The sequence below is a fragment of the Mycothermus thermophilus genome, assembly GCF_041956435.1.
Source record: "Mycothermus thermophilus strain CBS 625.91 unplaced genomic scaffold VTJ04scaffold_3, whole genome shotgun sequence".
In the NCBI taxonomy this organism is placed as follows: domain Eukaryota; kingdom Fungi; phylum Ascomycota; class Sordariomycetes; order Sordariales; family Chaetomiaceae; genus Mycothermus; species Mycothermus thermophilus.
The window spans coordinates 3573991-3594590 of NW_027191429.1; the positions used below are offsets into that span (position 1 = coordinate 3573991).

Below are 20600 nucleotides of genomic sequence, written 5' to 3' on the forward strand. Positions count from 1 at the left end.
CGTCCTTGGCTTATAACGAACTTCCTGTTGCCGCGACTTTTCCATGGAATGGATGAATAATTACTCGGAGAGCTCCTTGGGGTAGAAAGGTCCACTGAACCGGAGTTTGGAGAAGACAAGTAATTATTTACGTATTGAGTCTTTCTCTTCCTAAGAATATTAGTAGCTCCGCGATCATATCCGACTACGAAGAGGAGTTCGGCACGTCAGTAAACTCTCCCCGGCTCCTACTTCTCTTCTTTTTATCCCTCTTCATGTCTTCTTCGTCCCAGGGACTGCTGTGGGCTGGATTCAAATGTCTATTAAAAGGTTCTTGATCAAACCTTTTAAGGCTATTTCAAGAGCTTCCAATTCCCTCTACGATGATCTATTAATACTGGTTCGACACTTAGTCAAAATGTATGACGAGATGGATTTTATTCCTCGGTTCTTAGAAGAGTTAAGAAATAATAAGAGAAAGAAACAATCAATACCCAAGATACACGACGAGGACAATTCATCAAGATGAGGATGATGACAAGGTAAACGAGGCAGGGGGGTGAGGAGAGAAACTACCCAAGAAGATGTTGAGCCATCATTACCGCACATCAATGTAATGTCATAGGAACTTGGAATATCTCCCTGCTGACCCAACCGCGAGAAGGGTAATAACCAGTACTCGTCCCCACGTCAATACTCGTCATGGCAACCTGGAAATAACAATAAGAAGAGGTGATGTGAATTCTTGCAACAATGATAGTGACACAACACAACTCGACTCTGCGCAACTCGACAAGTAATAACAACAACAAGACTTCAACCTAAAAGACACAAGCCGCCCCGTCGTCATTCTCCTTTCTTCCCCCGTTCCATTCCATCATCCAACCCTTTCACAACCCTCCAACCGCCACCACCCTGACCAAGACCGACACGAATCCCGCAGAACTCAAAACCTCACCATTCATTATCCCTTCAAACCCAAACTGTCTCAATTGTACAACCTCCAGGGCCTCCTAATTCCCCCCACTACCACCGGGCACGCTCACGGACGCCCCGGTCGGAGGCGACTCCCAACCGACCCAACTTCTCGGCATGACGCGCCAAATCTTGACCTCGCCCGACCTCAAATCATCCAACTTGAACGACTCGAGCTTCACCTTCTTGCTCTCCCTCCCCTGCTCCCAGGCGCGCACCTTCTTCTTGGTGCCGTCCCACTCCGCCACCACGGCCACGTGGTCCGGTTTGCCCACCTCCATCGAGTACTTGGCGTGCATAGGGCCGTGCTTGCCCTGGAACTTGGCATTCCGGATGCTGACGATATCACCGGGCCGGATCTCGTCGTGCTGCGCGGTGCTTGCGTTGGCCAGGTTGCTGTAAACCAGGGCGCCGTAGGCGCGGGTTCCCACGGGGAGGAGGGCGTCGCGGAAGGGGCGGAGGAGCTCGTAGATGAGGGACTGCGGAGTTCCATCGCCGACGACCGAGTCCTTCTTGGCCGCGGCTGCATCGGCGATCGCGCGGCCGAAACGTTCGTAGGCCTGCTCAAGTTGGTCCTGACGCAGGGCGCGCGGCGGGGGTTCATGGCGCTGCTCGAGCTGCACGTTGGACGCGTCGTGTGGGTCAAAACGCACCGTGATGACAGTCTGCGAATAGTCTTGGAACAGCACGTAAATGTCGCGCGTTACAATCATCTTGCCGCCCTGGTGCGGGTCTGCGGAGCTCGACTCGTCCGACTCGAAGAAGATATCTCGACGGCCGTGGAGCTGCGGAGGGAGTCCGTTGGGCTGCAACCACCAGCCCGATTGGCTAGCCAGGTCGATGTCGTTAGCAACATACCCGGACTCCAAGGACGGGCGTGTCACATCGACAGAGCGGCGACCGAAGCCCGGCCGTGGTGTGAGGTCCACAGACTGACGAGTTGGGCCCCGACCCGGCGGAGGGGGCGGAGGGGACCGGGGCACGGGCCCGTGTGACGACGACTCGTGAGTATGAGCATGCGTATCCTCGTGCTGCCTGTGCGAAGACGTGGGCACAGGATATGACGGCATGGGTGGGGGGGCATGGCCAGAAGTATTATAGTTGTAGGGGTCATAATCATCGTCAGCCCGCCGCGTCTCCTTAGGAGGAGGAGGAGGCGGGGGCGGTGCTAAGGGAGCCTCCAACGATCTCCGGACTTCGGGAGCAGGCTGGCTAGGGATGGGCGGGGGAGCCGCCGGAGGGGGCGGCGCGATCGGCACTGGCGGGGGAGGAGCGGCAACGGGGACTGGAGGAGGCGGAGCAGCCGTAGGAACGGGAGGCGGGGGGGCTGCCACGGGGGGAGGAGGCGCCTCCGTGGTCGGGGACCGCGGCGACAAGGCCTCATCATAACTCGATTCTCGCTGATGCGACTTCAGAGCGTCCTTATGAGAAACGGACGAGGCAATGTCTGTGTCGTAGTCGCCCTCATAGGCAGTGATCTCCTCGTCCCCGTCGTCACTAGCCCTTGCGGGTACCGGCGGAGGTGGTGGCGGCGGCCTCGTCTGAGCCGGCGGAGGGGCTGGAGGAGCACCAGGGATGGGAGGAGGCGGCCTGCTGTGACGTTTGTTCGAGTCGCGCGGCGATGACCCGGGCGTTGTGTCATCGAAAGATGCGCGGTTGTCATGAGACGCCCGCGGAGATCCCGGGATGGGCGGCGGAGCAGAGGCGACAGGAGGAGGCGGGGGGGGTGGCCTGGTGGCCTGGGTCAAATCAGCATTGCGCGGCTGCTCAGAGAGCTCGTCGTCGGATGCCGATCCTTCACTGGGGGATCTAGCCGTATCGGCATCTGGAGGTGGAGGCGGCGGGCGTGCTTCATGAGATTAACAAGAATATTCCACGGTGTCAGACGACGAGCACGATGATGATACTCACAGTCCGCAGGTACAGGGGGTGGAGCCGGCCGGCCTCCTGGGATGGGGGGAGGGGCTCCATGTTCTGTGGAGGGCGCTGCGGCGCAGGTTAGCAGTGAATTCGCTGATACAGATGGTCCTGCGGATAACGAACCTGGAATTGGGGGCTCCTGGTGAGGTGTCTGATGACGGGAATCGTCCTCGGACTCTTCCTCGGGCGCCTCCTCAGGCTCGGATTGTTTCGGTTCGGGCTGCTTTGGCTCGGGAGGCGGGGGAGGGCGCATAAGTCCGGGGAGCGGAACAGGAGGAGGGATTGCAACGGGCGCCGTGTTCTCTTCGGTCGATTCGGTCTTCTTCTCTTTTTTCTTCTTGGGCAAAACAGGAGCAGGAGCTCCGAACAGCGGTACCAATCCGGGCATGCCCATGCCACCGGACATTTTGGCCATCCTCGCGCGGAGCTCTTCACGACGGCGGATCTCGGGATCAATCTCCTCCTCCTCATCGTCGTCTTCGTCTTCTTCCTCGCCATCGTGATCACTTTTGTCTTTCTTCGAGGGCTGCTTGCCCTTGTCATCGCTCTCATCTTTTTCCGTGGCGTCTTCGACACCCTCGGTAGTCTCGCCAGCGCCGGACATGTCCGCCTCGTTGCCGTCGCGGGGCTCAGCACCCTTGGACGAGCGACGGCGCGCAGGATGCGCCACACGAGGCGGATGAGGCTCGTCTGTGGAGGTCCCGCGTGTTTCTTCGGATCCCCCTACTGCTCCTTCAGCAGACTCGTGACTGTCGAGGCGCTTCTTTGGAGGTTTCTTGGGTTTCTCTTTCTTGGCGGCCGCCTCAGCATGACGAGCGGCAGCCTCCATTTGCTGCTTCTGAAGGAGAGCCAAACGCTCCTTCAGAGTCATCGGCTTAGGCTGATCCTCGGTGGCCTCGCCCTCGTTTGAGGGGCCGGCAGAAGGGACCAGGCCAGCCTTGGCAGCATTTTCTCGCGCCTCAGCCTCTTGTTCCTTCACATCGGGGTCCTCTTCCCGCCGATAAATCCGGGCCACCGGGGCTTGGGTCGGCGGCGGGACGTACGCATTCCGACTCGGGGGTGGAGCAACGAAAGACTTCTTGATGAAGCCAGAATTGCTGGAGCTCAGACCAGCCGGCTTGAAGGGAGCAATCGGTGGGGCAGAAGCCTTATTAAAGGCCGCAATGCGGTCCTTGAACGAGCTACTGACGGGTTTCTCGGCAACCGGAGGCTTAGGACTAGATGGAGTCGGCTTCGAAGCGGGAGGTGAGCTAGGAGCCGGGGCCGCAGGAGGTGGGGCAGGCGCTGACGGAGACGACGGGGCAGGGGCGGGGACAGGCGGGGGAGCCGGAGCTGGTGCAGCAGGGGCCGATTGCGCAGGCTTGGGCGCGGGCGGCTCTGCAGCGGGCGGCGGTGCCGGAGCCGGAACTGGAGGCGGGGCAGAGACAGGCTCGGAGCTTGCGGAGGAAGCTCTCCGTTCTTCGGCCGGCTCCTCGGGTTTCGGAGCGACGGATTTTGGCGACTGAGGAGGTGACGCAGCAGATGCGACGGGAGCCTCGGAAGCGTGTTCTTTCTTGGGGCGGGCTCGTGTCGGACGAGGCGGGGCAGTCGGCTCGTACTTCTCGACGAAGTTGCGGGGGAAGATGCCTTCGTGCTTCACGCCGGCGTCGTCAACGTATTCGCCTCCATACCAATCGGCATCCTCCTCGTCGGTGACGGTGATGATCTGGCCGGCACGGAATTCGAGGTCGTCCTCGTGGCCCGAAATGTAATCATAGAGCGCCTTGACTTTGAACATGATGACGCGGCTCGCAGCCAGCAAGAGCAGTAGCAATCGGGAGCAGTGGCGCGGGGCTTGCAGAAACTCAGCCTTGAATCCGTCTGGTCAGGGCTGGAGCTCCGAGGCCAGGAAGCTCAAACGGCTCGGTCCAAAGTGGATGTTGAAGAAGGGAACGAGTTGAATAAAAAAAATGAACAAAAGCAACAGGCAAAGGAAATAGAGCACGAGATGGGAGCGGGTCCCGGGAATGGTGCTCGACGGAGTGGCTCGAGGAGCGATGGGACGGAAAGCTGGGGGAGAAGATGACGACCAGCGGGAGGCTGTTCTGTTGTGTCAGGGTAGCTCCGAGGGCGGTTTGTCCCAGTTGTCGGCTGGGTCGGGGCGACAGCGGGGTTTTGGCAGCGGGCAGACCAGACAAGCTAGGCCGAAGGGAGCAGCCTAAAGCACCCTAGACGGACACAAACGAGACAAGGGCGGGTGGGATGTCTAGCTAAGGTAACTGATGCTTCGATCCTTGAAATCCATGAAACATACCACTGCTCGACGTCGAGTTGCTGCTGTGTCACTGCGCTGACGTCCTGGCTTGTACTGGCTGTCTGGGAGTGCGCATGTGACGTGTCCCTGCTCTTCAGATCCAGAGGTCGCAAGGCATCAATTCATCCGTTGTCTCAGGAGGTGGCTTGGGCACCTGGGGGGTTGGTGTTGTGCATGAACTGACTGAGTGTGGGCGACTTGAGGTGGTCCGTTCATGTTTCTGGGGAGGGTTGGGCCGTGTGGGGTGTTTCCCCTCCAGGCAGAGACTTGGGCCCCTCCTGTTCAACGTTGGGGGATCTGGTGCTCCAGGTGGGGCAAACGAGGGCCGTGCTGACCAATCCATTGCACGGATGTGGCCTTGGCGGACTGAGGTCAGCCAAGACCGGAATACGCAAATCTGGAAGGAACGTTGGAGATCGCGGCTGCAAACAATCCATCAACACCAAGAAAACATCATCGAAATCAACTGGCTAGAACCTGTACCTGCATCTACGGTACTCCTCCCTGGGTTTCCCAACACAATCCTCAGGGATTTGGATACAAAATCCCAAAATCTAATCAATAATTGAAATCCACCTACAGCCACAATCACCTCCACCTTCGCCATGGCATCACCACCACCCGCCTCAGCGAAACCAAACCCCCAATCAAAACCCCAACCAAAAAAGGGCATCCTCAAGAAACCCAGCGGCACTAGCACCAGCACAACAGCAACAACAACCAAAACCCCTCAAACTCCCCAACAACCAACAACCAACGACCCCCAACCCGCCCTGACCCGCCAAGAACTGGCCCAACGACAAGAACTCGCCGCCCGCCAGCGCCTCCTCCAGAAGCTCAAGGAAGCCGACCTCCTCAAGGACCCAGTCCCCATCGAGACCTTCGAGCTGCTCTCGCAATTCCCGCGCGCCGCCGACCGTCCCGCCTCCTCCCCCTCCGAAGAAGACGCCGCCTACCTCCTCCGCGCCCTCGCCGACTTCCAGCCGAACGAGTACCTCGACCTGATCGAGGAGCGCAACTGTCTCGGCAAGTGCGGCTACGCCCTCTGCCCGCGCCCGCGGCGACAGCACGAGGGCTCGTGGAAGATCCGCTCGTCGGCATGGTCTTCTTCGCCCTTCAGCTCCGTCGTGGCGCGCACCGAGGATCTGAACAAATGGTGCTCCGACGCGTGCGCCCTGCGGGCGATGCACTTGAAAGTCCAGCTGGACAACCCGAGCTATATCCGCGTGGAGGAAGAGGTTGAGGAGGAGGTGGAAGAAAAGTCCAAAGGCGGAAGGGCCGTCAAGGTGACCAAAAAGGTCAAAAAAAGCAAATTGATTGTCAAGCTCGAGCTGAGGGAAGAATCCACCATCAAGGGCAGCAAAACCACAACTACCACGACAACTCCGGCATCCCAAACGAAAAACCACGAGCCCCGTGGGACACAAGAAGACCGTGACAAGCTCGCTGCAGAGCTCGCTCAGCTGGATATCGACGATCAGAAACGCGCCAGGAAAAACGCCGCCGCTTTGGCCAGCGAGCGTGGGGATCCTGGTGGCGTGTTTGCAGGTGTGACGCGCGTCGAAGTGACCATCGCTGACAAGGACATTGATGGGCCTGTCGAGGCGCCATCCCTCGAGCTGCAGGGCACCGAGAACATGATTGAGGGCTATCAACCCCGGTCGGGCGCTGGCAAGAAGGCACGAAAGAAGCCAGCTAGGGGTGGTGATGATGGAGATGACGACAATAGCTCTGACGATGATGACGGTTATGACGTATTTGACAAGCCCATGAAGGGAACCAGCTTACAATATTAATCCATGGATGCTAGTGGAGCGGTGTCTACGGACATGGGCCTACGATTTTACGACTGGCGGATATAGATCACGGCATAGATCGTGGAATTCTGGCATGGCATGGCGTTGATGGAGTTGGATGGCGTTGGGCCCTGGCTGAGCAACATGGCAGCATAGGAGTTCATAATGCGAACACTCACCTTGAAGAATCTCTATCATGACCCATCGTCTCGAACTTACCTCTGGCTGTGATCCGAGACCCAGCTTAGCATTTTCACACCAACCCCCAGCACAATCACGCACGCAGACCTCCCAACAAGAGCAGTGCACCACAAGAGTATCACATCCATCAAGGGACGTAGAATTGGCGATCAAGCTTCATCCCCGGAATTACCCTAGGGACTCGGCGACACCTGATGTGGGCAACAGATCTCTCTTGTTTTCTGTTGTTCAAGGGGGATCTATCCCGCTCCGTATCTTCCCTCCCAGACAGACGCCATGCGTAAACCCATGTGGTATACCATTTCCCAGTAGCCGTTCCCTTTTGGTCGTCGTTCGCCGTGACCTGCTCAAGCTCGGTCGGACATGTTTGATGCGGTGTTTCACCAGCAGCCGGCTCTCTTAGCCAGCCATTGGGCGCAGTGGAGGGGTAGAATGGAGAAGAGAAGGCGCTTAGTCGCGGCGAGGGCGGTCGAACCTCCGGCCGCCACGCTCGATGACGGGGCTCTGGGTAACGGGGACAACGCTGACGGGGATCGAGTCGAACTGTAGGAAATGCTGTCAGCAACCCCGCCGACTTCACAGTGAACTTCGTTGGATCCGCGAGAAAGAAACATACGCCAAGGTGCTTGAGCAGGTCCTTGGTCTCGGCGTCGACGTCGAGAGTGCCGGCCTCGGAGAAGTCGAGGGCCGAAACCTCGGGCACGTATTGGTCCTTGCGCTCACGCTCCTCTTCCTGGAGCTTGAAGGAGATACCGCGGACGGGACCGCGCTGGATGCGCTTCATCAGATGCGTGGTGTAGCCGGCGATCTGTGCAAGTCGGTCAATGGTCAGAATTGTTCAATTCCAACTGAACCCCCCAGTAACCAAACAGGAAAGCTGCTTGGGCATGTACACACCTTGTTGCGCAGGCGCTTGGAGGCGATGATGGCGATCTCATCGCAGACACGCTTGTTGGTCTCGAAGTCGAGGGTCAGGCGGGGGTAGTACCGCTCGATGATGACCTTGGCGGACTTCTTGACGGTCTTGGTGCGAACGCGACCCATCTTGGCGGATTGTTGGCTGGTGAGTTATTGAGGGAGATTAGGGTGTCGAGATGGCCGTCGGGACTGTCACGGAAGTCGAGGGGAGGAGGAGGTCGAAGTTTGGAGGGTCGTCGTTGGAGAGCAACTTTTTTTGGTTGGGTGCGCAAGTAATTGTGGGGGTGTGGTTAGGGCACGCCAAGAACGGGCAAGCTCAAAACGGTGCACAAGCCACAAATGCTGCAATTTCCACCCCAGCCACGCCCCACTTCGCTGTGGCTCATTACAGTTGACCTCCTAGTCGGCCAACGACGAAGAACAGTAGAAGCTCACCAGCAGCAAGTTCTACTCATATGGTATTGTACATCGTATATTGGTACAAACACACATCTACATGATGTCATCTATGCGAGTTCACCTCAAAACAGCCCGCTGTCTCACGGCTTCAGCCCATAGTCCCGCGCACTGGACATTGCCGGTGCAGGGGACGAGGAGGGAGCCCTGAAGTTCTGGTATCTCCTCCTCACGTCAAGAGCATTCCGAGGCTGAGACGGAGTATCAGGGCTGGTTTCCTTGACGGCTCCAAGCACAACTGCCTCACCAAGCAGCTCCCGTGCAACCAGTACCGCTTCCTTGGAAGGCTCTGCCACCGACAGGATGAGACGACCAGTCGAACTGATGTGCGCTTTACGCGGGCGTATCCAAACTTTTTGGCCGCCAACAACCGTCGGATCGAGATGCTGCAGGCGGTTTTCTGATCTCTGAGCCGATTTTTGATTGGTGTTGGTGTCGCCCTGCGGCGCCTCGGCGACGAAGCCGGCAACGCCCAACCTGGCCCTGTTCGACACCAAAAGCTGACGGGGACGGAGCAGGCGCGCCTGAACTGGTGCGTGTTCCGCCTGGGGACCGTAGATGGGGTGATTCTCCATGTACATGTTGGTACGGAGGTACGAAAGGCCTGCCGAGGGATGAGTGATCGGTGGGCCGCTCTCAGCATAGGGGCTCTTGATGTCCTGAGATGGTTCTACCCTGGCGGAACTGTCATGGCTAAGGAGGCCCAGTTGGACGGCCGTGTGGGCAAGTGAGGGAGGTCTGAGCGGTGCCAGGTCGAGGAATTCGCCCACCATGTCGTAGATGCTTCTCTTGTCGTAGCGAGCCTTGCGCAGATATTCGAGGACTTGATCCTCGGTAACCGAGGCTGCGTCAATCTTTGGAGGAGGGGCCTCTGCCTTTTCCAGAGCGGCCTGGGTGGCCTCCTCATTGATCTCGTCGGCGATCTTCTGGCGGAGGAACTGACGGAAGGCTTGCCGCTTGGGCCGGACCTCGCGAATCAACCACTTCTGGAACTCGCCCGCCGGCATACCAGCCAGCCAAGGCCCGCTGAACTTCCACCTCTTGTCTCGAGCCTCGGCCCGTTTCTCTGGTGGAACATCGGTGACATCAAACTCGTCCTCGAAGGCGCTCTTCTGTGGTAGATTCGTCGCGGAGAGTCCCAGAACCGTGCTGTTTTCTGAGGTGGATCGCTGCGAGGTCACAGGGAGACCCAGCTCCTGGAACTTGCGCAATGTCAGGGCATGGTCGGCGGCCGAGGCGAAATCGGTGATCTGCTCGACAGTATCGATGGCCTTGACACGCAGAAAAGGAGTCGATGACTTGGTGGTAGACCTAAGAGGGAGCGGCCGCTTCAGACCCCAATCGCCCTGCTTTCGTGCAGAGGGCAGCGTCGTGATGACCTGGTGCGTTGGGAAGCAGGTGGTCGTCGAATCGTTGAAATTGGTGCTGGGTGGCGGCGGGATGGGGTTTGGCAGAGAGAACATCCGCGACGCCCGGAGGAGGGCGCCTCCCGGCGACAAGGTTTTACTCGACGTCGCCATTGTTGGGTGGCTGCCGGTCCCGAAGCACCAGCCGGAGTTCGACGTTGGAGGGGGACGAGATTCGCACCGGGTCGGAAGGCGGAGCAAAAATTGGAGCTCGACGGGACCGAGCCTCCGGTTGGTTGGGTGCGGGGCTTGGAGTTGGTGACAACCCTAACCCTTGTTTTCCAGACTAGGCGCTCACCAGCACACCTTCCGACGACCTCAACATGAGATGTACAAATCAAGGCTGCCCCAATTTATGCAACTCAGGAATCAAATGGTTCATGTTTCGAGCAGGTCTACGCCTACTCCGCGGAGGGCATCTACAGCCCACGACGGGTACTTGCTGCTGTCCGAATACAGGTTGGCAAAAAACTCCTTCACAAAGGCCGGGAACCGGTCCTCAATAATGGCGTCACGGGCGCGGCGCATCAGATCCAACTGGTACCACACGTTGTGTAGCGTGAGCAAGTGTGCCGCGACCGTTTCCTTGGCAGCGTTGTGGTGGACAAACGCCCTCGTGACGCCCAAGGCCCCGTCCTGGTCTACGGGTCTGCAACACGGGCAGCCGCAGCCATCCTCGATAGGCCCAAAGTCGACAGCGTACACCTCGCGCTTCATGTTCAGAACGCCATGTTTGGTGATGGCATTTCCAAAGCGCGCAGTACGGGTCGGCCAGACGCAGTCGAACATGTCCGCCCCAAGGGCGACGCTGACGATCAGGTCCTCCGGATACCCGATGCCCATGACGTAGCGGGGCTTGAGATCTGGGAGCAGCTCGGTGCAGGCAGCAACGACCTTGCAGAAGTCGTCCTTGGCCTCGCCGCCGCTCAGACCGCCGATGGCGATGCCTGGAGTGTCGCGGGCAAGCATCTCGCGGACGCACTCGCGGCGCATGTCCAGGTCCAGGCCTCCCTGGATGATGCAAAAGAGATTCTGAGACTCGGGCTTCTTATGGGCGGCGATACACCGATCCAGCCAGCGCACGCTTCGCTCCATGGCCTCGCGCATGCGCACCTTATCGGGACATGTGGTGACGATGACGTCGTCGAGCTGCATCATGATATCCGACCCGATGGAGTTCTGGAGGCTGATGGAGTGCTCAGGGGTCAGCAGCATGGGGGTGCCGTCATGCGGCGAGAGGAATCGGACGCCCTCCTCGGTAACATTGGCAAGCTTTAGCAAAGACACCATTTGGAAGCTGAGGGATAGGTGTTAGTGAATCTTGTTGGAACGGGGGTGAGTGAAAGCGGGCTGGCATACCCGCCGCTGTCGGTGAGAATGTTGTGGTTCCATCCTTGGAGTTTATGGGCGCCCCCGACGGAGTCGAGGACTTCTTGGCCGGGCTTGAGGCCGAGATGATATGTGTTGTTGAGGCATAACCGGCAATTTGTAGCCTCGAGTTGTTCCGGTGTGAGACCCTTGAGTGATGCCTGAGTCGCAACGGGCATGAAGATGGGGAGGTTGACCGCACCATGGGGCAGGGTCAGGATGGAAGCCCTGGCACGCGTCGTCTGAGCAGTTCGAGTGTCTGTTAGCAAAAATGGACTCGGCACTCCAAGAACATCCACCTCATCCAATATGTGACTTCTTTTCCCTCAACTCAACCAGGCGTCCTCACCGAACACTTCGCAACCAGCTCAAACTTGAGCGCGGGCGATGTAAAAGTCCTGTTTGACGCCATCCTTCTTGCCGTTGCCCACATGCTCCACCAACGCCAGCCCGGGGATTCGAAGATGGTCTCCGCTGCCCGGTCTGCGGAGAAGTGAGGTTTGACGTTGGGCGTCCAACCGGGAGGCAGGCAATTCACGGTGAAACTCTTCCAGAATTCCAGAAATTTTGGAGTTCTGCTTGGCATGTCCAGGGTCCAAGATCCAGGGCCCACTTTCCACGCGAGAGCCTGTCCCCACCACCCACCACTGCAGGGAGCGGCACGGGGCCGCCGATCCACCAACTCTGGGGGAGGCCCACCTCATCGGAGTCAAGGGCTCTGGACCCGAAAGAAAAGAACATCAATCAAACAGAACGCCTCCTCGCATTGACACACAGCCGCAGCGCGATTTACCAACGTTTTCATGTTCATCAACTGCTTATCGTCCGGCTTTAGCAAGCTGCCTTTGAACTCATGCAATTTCAAGCGAATTCAAGCAACTCACAGCGAAATTCCCATGCCTGGCGGAGGCGAGGAAGGTGATTTTGGTCTACTCCGCAGCCAGCACTCCTCTGAGTCCTAACGCCACCGTGTTGGTGGCCTGTAGCTGAGGTGAAGCGTCGCTGGGCGATGCGAAAGCCCCGAGTTTTTCAATACCTAGGGGTGACCAACGCATCGTATGACACCTCTAGAGCACTGCCGAGATGCATCGACCTTGCCCGACATTTTGACACACGGCAAACTCGACGGAAAAGAGCCTCTTCGTTGCCGGATGCAACATGTGTGCGTCCGATTGCGGCTGCTTTCCAGATCACCTCCGTTCCGACGACACAACACAACGCCCGACGCCCACCAAATGTCAAGATTCCGGTCGACTCCCAGCAAACCTGAGTTTTCAGCTTCTCTGATCACCTTGGGCCGGGGGCGACGTGGTTTTCTCTTACATCCTGCCAAGCCCGGGTTCAACGCGTTGGCTCGAAGGGTCCTCGTCCTTGGCATAGAAAGGGATTCTTGGACGACGAATGGTGTTTCGTGGGCGCACCCTGGGCCTTTTCTTTTGCCAGGTGAGGTCGCAGTTGAGCATGGATCAGAAGGAAAGGCCGAAAGCGCGATCCATGGCCGAGGACGCCAGAGCGCCAGAGAGGCTTCGGGCACTCTTCCGCCTCGGTAAAGGGGTCCCACTTCGACCCTAGTGTAGAAGCGGGCAACGGCAATGTCAAGGTTTTGTTCCGTGATTTGCAAGGGGCATTGAGGCCTTGAGAAAATATTTTTAACCATTCAGCGGCGCACAATGTGAAAAAAAGGCGTAAAAAGAACAAGCCCTTCATGCGAGTTGGTCGAGCGTTGGGGACTTCGTCGTCCATTAAAGAAGCGTCCAGTCCCTCTCTGCATCCATCACCGCCAGACTTGGCCCCGTGCGACTTACACGCCAGCCAAGGGTCTGCTGAGCAAGCACTTCCGCCACTTGCTGATCGATCGGTCGGGGTCAACCGGGTCTTCACGTGTACATGCCCAAGACACCCATCAACTAATTCGTCGGGCACTGCTTGGGATTTAAGTCATATCCACCGCCAGACGACATCCTCGGCTTAGTCAGTCAGATCCTGACTGAACTGACCTTCGACCTACATATGTACAACGGACAAACGGGGATTCATCTTTATATCACACCGACTTAAACACCAACTACAGCCACAATGACGTCCTTACAAGAGTTTACCCTCTTCCCCCTTCTCCCAACCGAACTCCGCCTCCAAATATGGCGTCACGCCTGCGCCCCAAGAATTACCGTCCTCTCCTACGACCCTTGCTCAAACGCGTTCCGGTGTCCGACTCCGCCGCCGGTGCTGATGCAGGTCTGCCACGAGTCTCGGGTTGAGGCCCAGCGTGTCTACGCCCGCTGCTACCTCGAGTCCTCGGTCTTGCCACTCAGCGGCCCGCCCCAGGACGAATACCCACATAAAGACTTCAAGAACAATTCTACTACCGCCATAACCGACTCCCGCCGCTATTTCTATCACCACCCGGAGCAGGACACGCTGTACGTTCCGCGGCCATCCTTCCGCAGCAACGGGTATTCGAGTTGGGTGTTTGACGTGGAGCACCGGCTGCCGTGGGTAAGCGCAGACGTTGTGCGGCGGCTCGCGGTCGACTTTGTGCCTCCCACGGTTCGCCGGCCGTGGGAGGTGTACAATAAGGTTACCTTGATGCGGTCGTTTAAGGGGCTGGAGATGGCATATATGGTTATTGGGGCCATCTCGGAGACGACTAGCGGTGCCGCGGGCGATAGCCAGCACATTGAAGTGGAGGGGAAGCTGATTCAACTCGTCGACCCCCGGGCAGACGACAGCGATATCAGGACAATTATGCAGAGGGTGCGCGAGTCGTTCGTGTTTGAACTTCGGGAGGATTTAGGGCTCAGCGGGTTGGGGCGGAGGCAGGCGGACGAACGCGCAACTCCTGGGCCAGCGTCTTGGGTTCTTGACCATCTAGCACCCAAGGTGATTTGTGCTTAAGGGTGTCGCTGGGTCGTATCGGGATCGGTGGTCCGTGGACATATGGGAATAAGTGGGCCACGTCTAGACATAGATCCCCCCTCACGGGAATAGAGCGAGAAATAATATTAATCATAATACTATTATGGTCATAGCCTATTCAAAGTAACTCATGCCCGATATCATCATATCCTTCATCAGGGCCCTCTGGCCTCTCAAGATGCTCATGGCCCAAAACGTTTAGATCAATATAAAGAAGGACAGAACCATGGTAGCCAAGTTCGCAAGCCATGCAACAACTCCCGGGACTGGAGCTGCCAGCCCGGCGAGGTTGGTCGCAGTCGAAGTCCCCGACCTGAACGGATCTCTAGCGCCGCCATCGCCGCCGTCATCGTCACCGCCATCAACGTCGCCGTCAACGTCGCCGTCAATGGTTTCGTCACCTGACTCATCAGCCGCGGCAGCGATAGTTCTCGTCCTCGTCTGGGTCGGGGCTGTCAACTCGAGCCCCGTACGGGTGCCGATGGTAGTGAGAACGAGGGGTTCGGTTTCTTTCGTGTAGCCCGCCCAGATATCGCAGAAGTCGGTAAGGTACGAAATAACTGGGGGGAAGGGAGGGTTAGTATGAAGGGAATCCCAGTTTATGCTGGTTGGGAGGTTGGGGAGCTCTCACTGGAGTAATCAATCGTCTCCATGGAGGTGCGGGCATAGGAGAAACAGCCCTTAGCGTAGTCTTGGATGGCAGTGTTTTCCTCACCGCTAGCGTCGGTGCTGCAAGGTGTCAGCATCTGAGCGGCGAAGTCAAAAGTCAACAAGCCATGAGTGGATGCGCCTTACCAGAAGCAATTGGCATAGTCGTACTCGTCGGCCGTCGCAGGGTCGAGCTTGAAGACGCATGAGTTGTAGATATCGGCGAACGAAGTGCACACTGACGGCACCGCAGACCGGGTCGTGTATTGGGTAGTACGCTGTGTCGAAGTCGTCGAAGTACGGCAGGTGCCCCAGAGGCTACAGGCGCCATATAGTTCTGTCATGTCTAACAATCATGTCATGTTAGCCATTGTGCGATTGATCAGAAGTCTCAAGGCAGTCCTCGTACATGAATACAGAGTGGACGCGTCCCGGCCAGAAGCGCTGTTGATGACGTAGGAAGCGCAGTCAGAATAATAGGTCAACATGGGAGAGTTGGCCCCTCCACAGCACATGCACTGGGAAGCGTCGTAGAGCGCGGCGGTGAGATCGAGGTGGCCCGCGTCGAGACAGTCTTCGAGGACGCTCTGAACATATAGGCAGTCCTGTGCGTTGCCGCCCTGGGCGAGAGCACCGGCTGCTGGACCAGAGAGGGCAGTGGTGAGCACATTCAAGACGGCAGGTTGGATGTGCAGTTCGACAACATTGACGACATTGATATACTCGAACTTGGGGTGGTCGGCGGCGGCGGCGGTCCGCGCCGCGAGGAGTGTAAGCGCACCACCAGCGAGGAAGCGGGCCATTTTGCAGCTGGTAACTCTCAAATCGCTGTCAGGACGAGAGGAGAGGTGGACAGGCCCTCTTGACGACAGCAGCGCAAGGCTTGCGGGTGACGCTCTGTTTTTATGTCCGGCCTGCCTTGGGCACTCTCGAGCTACTTCAGGAACTTGTGTTACTGCTCCGGCACTATCGACCCACCCACACGTGCGCATGCAGCTTAGCGGGATGATAGAGTGTGATTCGCCCGGGGAAATGCATGTTGAAGGTCACTGCCTTGGGGGCGGTGTTGGTGAGCTGATGCTACACTACATTTGATCTTGACCTTGGGACAAGAGTGTATAGATCGATGTTGGCGAAGATGAGAAAAATCCTCATAACCGGGAATCTCGTCTGTCTCTCATGATTCATGACTGACGCTGTCTTGCCATCCCTTTTTCCTTTCCGAGGCTTGATGGCCTGCCCAAGGAAAGAAAATCGATGAAAAAAGAGGAGTGCGGCTGAATGTGAGCACGCCCAACACGCAGTATTGAGGTCTTGGCGGCAGCACACGACAGCACAAGGCTCCTTCGCCAAAGATTGATCAAGAAGGTTGGGTGGGATTGGCGAGGCTATTCCTACCGTAGCTAACTAGTACTGAGGGAGGATAAGTACAGGGCTTACTTGTCAGTATAATGACGTCAAGTAACAGGCCGGTGTCTGTTTGCGCTATTTGTTTGAACTTGAAGTCCGATGTGGTAGTTCTCAAGAATGAAATGGTTTGTTCAAATTACTAAGGTAGGTAGTGTCAGTATGGATGAGTGAGCCTGAGGAGCGAATGAGTCCGGAGGGAGTTCATGAGCACTCCTTCCATCCGGCCCAACTGTCTGGTTGATCTGGGCAGGCAGCAGACCCACCTAATTTGAGCGCACCCAATCAGAGAGAACTGCGGGGCACTGCCCATGACGTCCGTCCTTTCGCGGTAGCAGCAACGCGTGTTTTGTTTGATTTTGATAGCCCGCGCCAATGACAACATCAATCAATGCCGACCACGTCCTCGCACTGCAACTCAACCAAAACATTTCCAAGACCTCGACTGTCGTCGAATCTGAAATGCAGCACCGTTTCGGACGCCGTTGACTTTGCATTGTTCAATTCGGACACGTTTTGCTGGTTTCCGGATCGAGTCGACTCGTGGCGCTGATTACTTATTTCAATCTCAATTTCAATTAAATCGTCCACCCTGGAACAGGGACAACAACACCAGGGAGTCGCCCGCCCTGGTGTGCCAGTCTGTCCACACTCCACCCCTTAACACTCGTTGCTCTCGACATGTCGGCTCAACCACATCCTCCGAATCATCAGGCCAAAGACGGTCGGGATGGCGACGATGCTCTGTCGCAATCTCTGAGGCGCCTGACAATATCGACATCGACGACCTCGTCCCCAGCATCCACCAAAACACCCCGCCCTGGCCGCTCGACGACTGGACCAAGCCCCCTCAAGCTGGCCGACCTTTCTGCCGCCTCACCCGCTTCACCACGAACCGCCGGAGCCGTACGCACTCCAATGCGCAGCGCTTCCGCCTCCGTTGCCCCTTCGTCTCGCTCAGGCACTCCTGCCCTGATGCGCAAGGCCTCCATAACCTCGCTGCACTCGACCAGCGGCCCGACTCCCTCTCGCCGCGCGAGTCTCGCCAACCTCGTCTCCTCTGCGTCATCTACCTCGTCCTCTAGGCCAAGGACCGGCCCCTCACCCCGTCGAAGCATTTCCCCCGAAGTCATCTCAGAACGCATCATCCCAACCCCGTGGTCCATCGCAAATGCCCACTTCAAGGCCGAGCTTGAGGCCCACCACGGCCCTGTGCCCACACGCCGCGCCGAAACGGTCGTTGTCCTTCAGGATTCCTGCTACGGCCACCGCTATTCCCGCCCGCGAGCCTCCCGGGCTCACCTGAGCACCATAGTCGAGCGTCCTGAGCGTCTCAAGGCTTGCGCCTTGGGAGTTTCAGCCGCCTATGTCCGCTTGGGCGAGCGCCACAAAGACGGCTCCTTCCCTATCCACGCAGACTCGGATGCCGCATCACTTCCCTCCATTCCGTTCCGTATCTTGCGATCCACACGCCGCCTGTCTCTGACGTCACAGACCGTCACCAATGTTCACGGAACCAAATGGATGGAGGAGCTGAAGCTTATGTGCGACACGGCCGAGATGAAGCTTGCTGGGGGTGGGAAGGAGCTGCAGCGCCCGGAGATGGATCGCGGTGCCGGCGCTGAGGAGCCCCAGAAGTTCCACGAGGGCGACCTCTACCTCTGTTCAGAGTCGTTGGAGGCCATGGAAGGCGCATTGGGTGGCGTGTGCGATGCCGTCGATGCCGTTTTTCAGCCTCAGGGACCCCAGCGTGCTTTCGTCGTTATTCGGCCTCCTGGTCACCATTGCTCTGCCTCGCATCCCTCCGGCTTTTGTTGGGTAAACAATGTCCACGTAGGCATCATGCACGCCGTTCTGAGCCATGGCTTGACGCACGCCGCCATCATCGACTTTGACTTGCACCATGGAGACGGTTCTCAAGCTATTGCCTGGCAGCACAACGCCCGGGGCGTCGCTTCGGCCAAGAATGCTGCTTGGTGGAAGAAAACATCCATTGGCTACTTCAGCCTGCACGACATCAACTCATATCCATGCGAGATGGGTGACGAAGAAAAGGTCCGGAACGCCAGCGTCTGCATCGAGGGTGCTCATGGCCAAACTGTCTGGAACGTCCACCTCCAGCCTTGGAAGACAGAGGCCGAGTTCTGGGCCTTGTACGAGTCCAAGTATGCCGTCATCTTGGAGAAGACACGAGCCTACCTCAAGAGCCAGACGGAGCGCCTGCGTTCTGCTGGACTAAATTCGCGCGCCGCCATTTTCATATCCGCCGGTTTTGACGCTAGCGAGTACGAGGATCCCGGCATGCAGCGACACAGCGTGAACGTGCCAACTGAATTCTACGCTCGATTCACCCGTGACCTCGTCCGCATTGCTGCTGAGGAGGGTACGAGCGTCGAAGGCCGCATCGTCAGCGTCCTCGAGGGTGGATACAGCGACCGCGCCCTTTGTTCTGGCGTCTTCAGTCATCTATGCGGCCTTGCTGGTGATGGTCCGAGCAACCAAAAGCAGGAGCCCATCGTAATCGGTTCTGAGGGGGGCCAGACACGCGCACGGAAAGATTCGAGCGCGAGTGAGCGAGGAGCCCGTAGGTACGAATCGTCGTGGTGGGCCCCTGCAGAGCTCGACGAACTTGAAGCGACTCTCGCGAAACCGGTGCCCGCGCCGCGGATCATTCGGAACTCTCCGGAGCCCAACTACGCATCACCGACCCAAGCATCGCAGGCGCGAGCTGTTGCTCCCAGTAGCAAGCGGAGCATCTCCGGCTTGTCTGCGATTGCGAACCTGGAAGCATCCAAGTCCTTAGAGCCTCCCTCTCCGTTGGAAGTCCCTTGGGCCATTGCCGCTTGTGAGCTGACTAAACTGCTCATCCCTACCGAACGCAAGACGACGAGTTACACCGCCGAGGAGCTCAATGCGGAAGCCACCAAGATACGGCGTGAGCGACAGGCGGCGCTTGCGGCATCTAATCTTTCTCAGACCGGAACCATACCAGAGGAACGGCCATCTACAAGGATGGCCTTAAGGGAGAGGAAACCGAAGCCACAACCTGATGAAGGGCTAGACCCCAAGACTCGACGGAAGACGGTCGCAGGGACAACTGTTCTCTCCACTGAGGGTGGTTCTGTCACAAACGGCAAGCAGTCTCGGGCGTCAAGGCGCCTTAGTGCGGCGTCGACAGTGGTGTCTGCAGGGAGCGCAGACTTGATCGAGACAACGGCTCAGGGCGGTCCAATCCGTGGAAAGACTGGGACGGATGAGGCCAGTGCACCCTCTTCAACGACCGGCAGTGTCGCAGGGTCTACCGGTACCACTGGCGCTTTGACAGTGAAGAAGACACGAGCGCCCAAAAAGGAGGCAGCCCCGCGCGCGACGAAACCAGCCAAGAAGACAGCAGCAACATCAACGAGCAATGGCGCCCGTTCGGCTTCAACTGCTGCTGCTGCTCAAACACCGTCAACGGACAAGGCCAATGATGATATCGATAAGCTCACTGGCGCGATGAAGAAAATCAAGATCACTATCGTCACCAAGGCTCAGAAAGAGGCCCGAGAGCGGGAGCGGCTTGAGAAAGAGAAGGCGTCTCAGGCGACCGTATCCGAAAGCCAACCATCATCCTCCTCAGTCTCTGTGTCCGGGGAGACCGCCAGCATCTCTCCGTCAACAATTACCGCATCGCCCGTGTCTACCAGTCTTCCGTCGCCAACTGCCTCAATAACATCGCAACCGCAACCCGAGCTCCGACTCGAGACCTCGGTGCCCACAAAGACAACGCCTCAACCTGACGACGTCTCAACGCCAACCACGACAGATCCGCACCATGTCCCTCTTCCCTCAAGTTCCCCTCCGCCACCTCCGGAAGACCAACTCGCCACCCCGACTACATCAACGGACAACTTCATTCATTACCAGCCCGACTTCCCCATTCCCAAGCAAGAAGAACCCCAACAAGAGCAGAAACCCCTGCAGTGGCTACCGCCCAACGTGTGCGTCACACCGGTCCAACCATCCCCGCCAGCACCTCAGACCGCCGCGGCAGGAGCAAGGCCCACGACGGCAAAGTCGCCTGTCAAATCGGCACTTGCTATTCCTGCTGCTGCTGCTGCCACGCCTGTCAGCATCAGGGCCTCGCCCATCAAAAAGGAGGATTTGCCAGTTTTTACGAGCACGGGGTTTATTCCATTTGCGGCGGCACCCAAAACTGAGGGGGGTAAGCCGGTTGTTAATCCGCGGAGGGAAGTCAAGGTGCAGGGGAAGAGGAATGGAACTGCTGGGGGTGGTTCAAGTTGAATGGCTTTAATGTGGTAGGAGGACGCTTTT

At 57.9% G+C, this 20600-nt stretch overlaps 8 protein-coding genes across 8 annotated transcripts; 3 read left to right on the plus strand and 5 right to left on the minus strand.

The window, feature by feature from the left end:
• Window positions 1-992: 992 nt before the first annotated feature.
• Window positions 993-4651, minus strand: VTJ04DRAFT_5449 (uncharacterized protein; the record flags this gene model as incomplete). The annotated part of the gene is made up of 3 exons (XM_069363566.1): window positions 993-2803; window positions 2866-2940; window positions 2998-4651. The coding sequence occupies 3 exons, from the start codon at window positions 4649-4651 to the stop codon at window positions 993-995; spliced, it is 3540 nt and encodes a 1179-aa protein (XP_069220400.1).
• Window positions 4652-5772: 1121 nt separating this feature from the next.
• VTJ04DRAFT_5450 (uncharacterized protein) lies at window positions 5773-6963 on the plus strand (the record flags this gene model as incomplete). Its single annotated transcript, XM_069363568.1, has 1 exon — window positions 5773-6963. One exon carries the CDS (start codon window positions 5773-5775, stop codon window positions 6961-6963), a length of 1191 nt encoding a protein of 396 aa, XP_069220401.1.
• A 651-nt stretch (window positions 6964-7614) lies between these two features.
• Window positions 7615-8208, minus strand: VTJ04DRAFT_5451 (40S ribosomal protein eS17; the record flags this gene model as incomplete). Its single annotated transcript, XM_069363569.1, has 3 exons — window positions 7615-7707; window positions 7781-7972; window positions 8062-8208. The coding sequence occupies 3 exons, from the start codon at window positions 8206-8208 to the stop codon at window positions 7615-7617; spliced, it is 432 nt and encodes a 143-aa protein (XP_069220402.1).
• Window positions 8209-8621: 413 nt separating this feature from the next.
• On the minus strand, window positions 8622-10058 carry VTJ04DRAFT_5452 (mitochondrial 37S ribosomal protein bS1m; the record flags this gene model as incomplete). Its single annotated transcript, XM_069363570.1, has 1 exon — window positions 8622-10058. One exon carries the CDS (start codon window positions 10056-10058, stop codon window positions 8622-8624), a length of 1437 nt encoding a protein of 478 aa, XP_069220403.1.
• A 264-nt stretch (window positions 10059-10322) lies between these two features.
• On the minus strand, window positions 10323-11724 carry VTJ04DRAFT_5453 (uncharacterized protein; the record flags this gene model as incomplete). The annotated part of the gene is made up of 3 exons (XM_069363571.1): window positions 10323-11241; window positions 11304-11554; window positions 11662-11724. The coding sequence occupies 3 exons, from the start codon at window positions 11722-11724 to the stop codon at window positions 10323-10325; spliced, it is 1233 nt and encodes a 410-aa protein (XP_069220404.1).
• A 1664-nt stretch (window positions 11725-13388) lies between these two features.
• VTJ04DRAFT_5454 (uncharacterized protein) lies at window positions 13389-14207 on the plus strand (the record flags this gene model as incomplete). The annotated part of the gene is made up of 1 exon (XM_069363572.1): window positions 13389-14207. The coding sequence occupies one exon, from the start codon at window positions 13389-13391 to the stop codon at window positions 14205-14207; it is 819 nt and encodes a 272-aa protein (XP_069220405.1).
• Window positions 14208-14426: 219 nt separating this feature from the next.
• VTJ04DRAFT_5455 (uncharacterized protein) lies at window positions 14427-15679 on the minus strand (the record flags this gene model as incomplete). The annotated part of the gene is made up of 4 exons (XM_069363573.1): window positions 14427-14788; window positions 14860-14957; window positions 15024-15222; window positions 15286-15679. 4 exons carry the CDS (start codon window positions 15677-15679, stop codon window positions 14427-14429), a joined length of 1053 nt encoding a protein of 350 aa, XP_069220406.1.
• Window positions 15680-16964: 1285 nt separating this feature from the next.
• On the plus strand, window positions 16965-20570 carry VTJ04DRAFT_5456 (uncharacterized protein; the record flags this gene model as incomplete). Its single annotated transcript, XM_069363574.1, has 1 exon — window positions 16965-20570. The coding sequence occupies one exon, from the start codon at window positions 16965-16967 to the stop codon at window positions 20568-20570; it is 3606 nt and encodes a 1201-aa protein (XP_069220407.1).
• Between the last annotated feature and the right edge of the window lie 30 nt (window positions 20571-20600).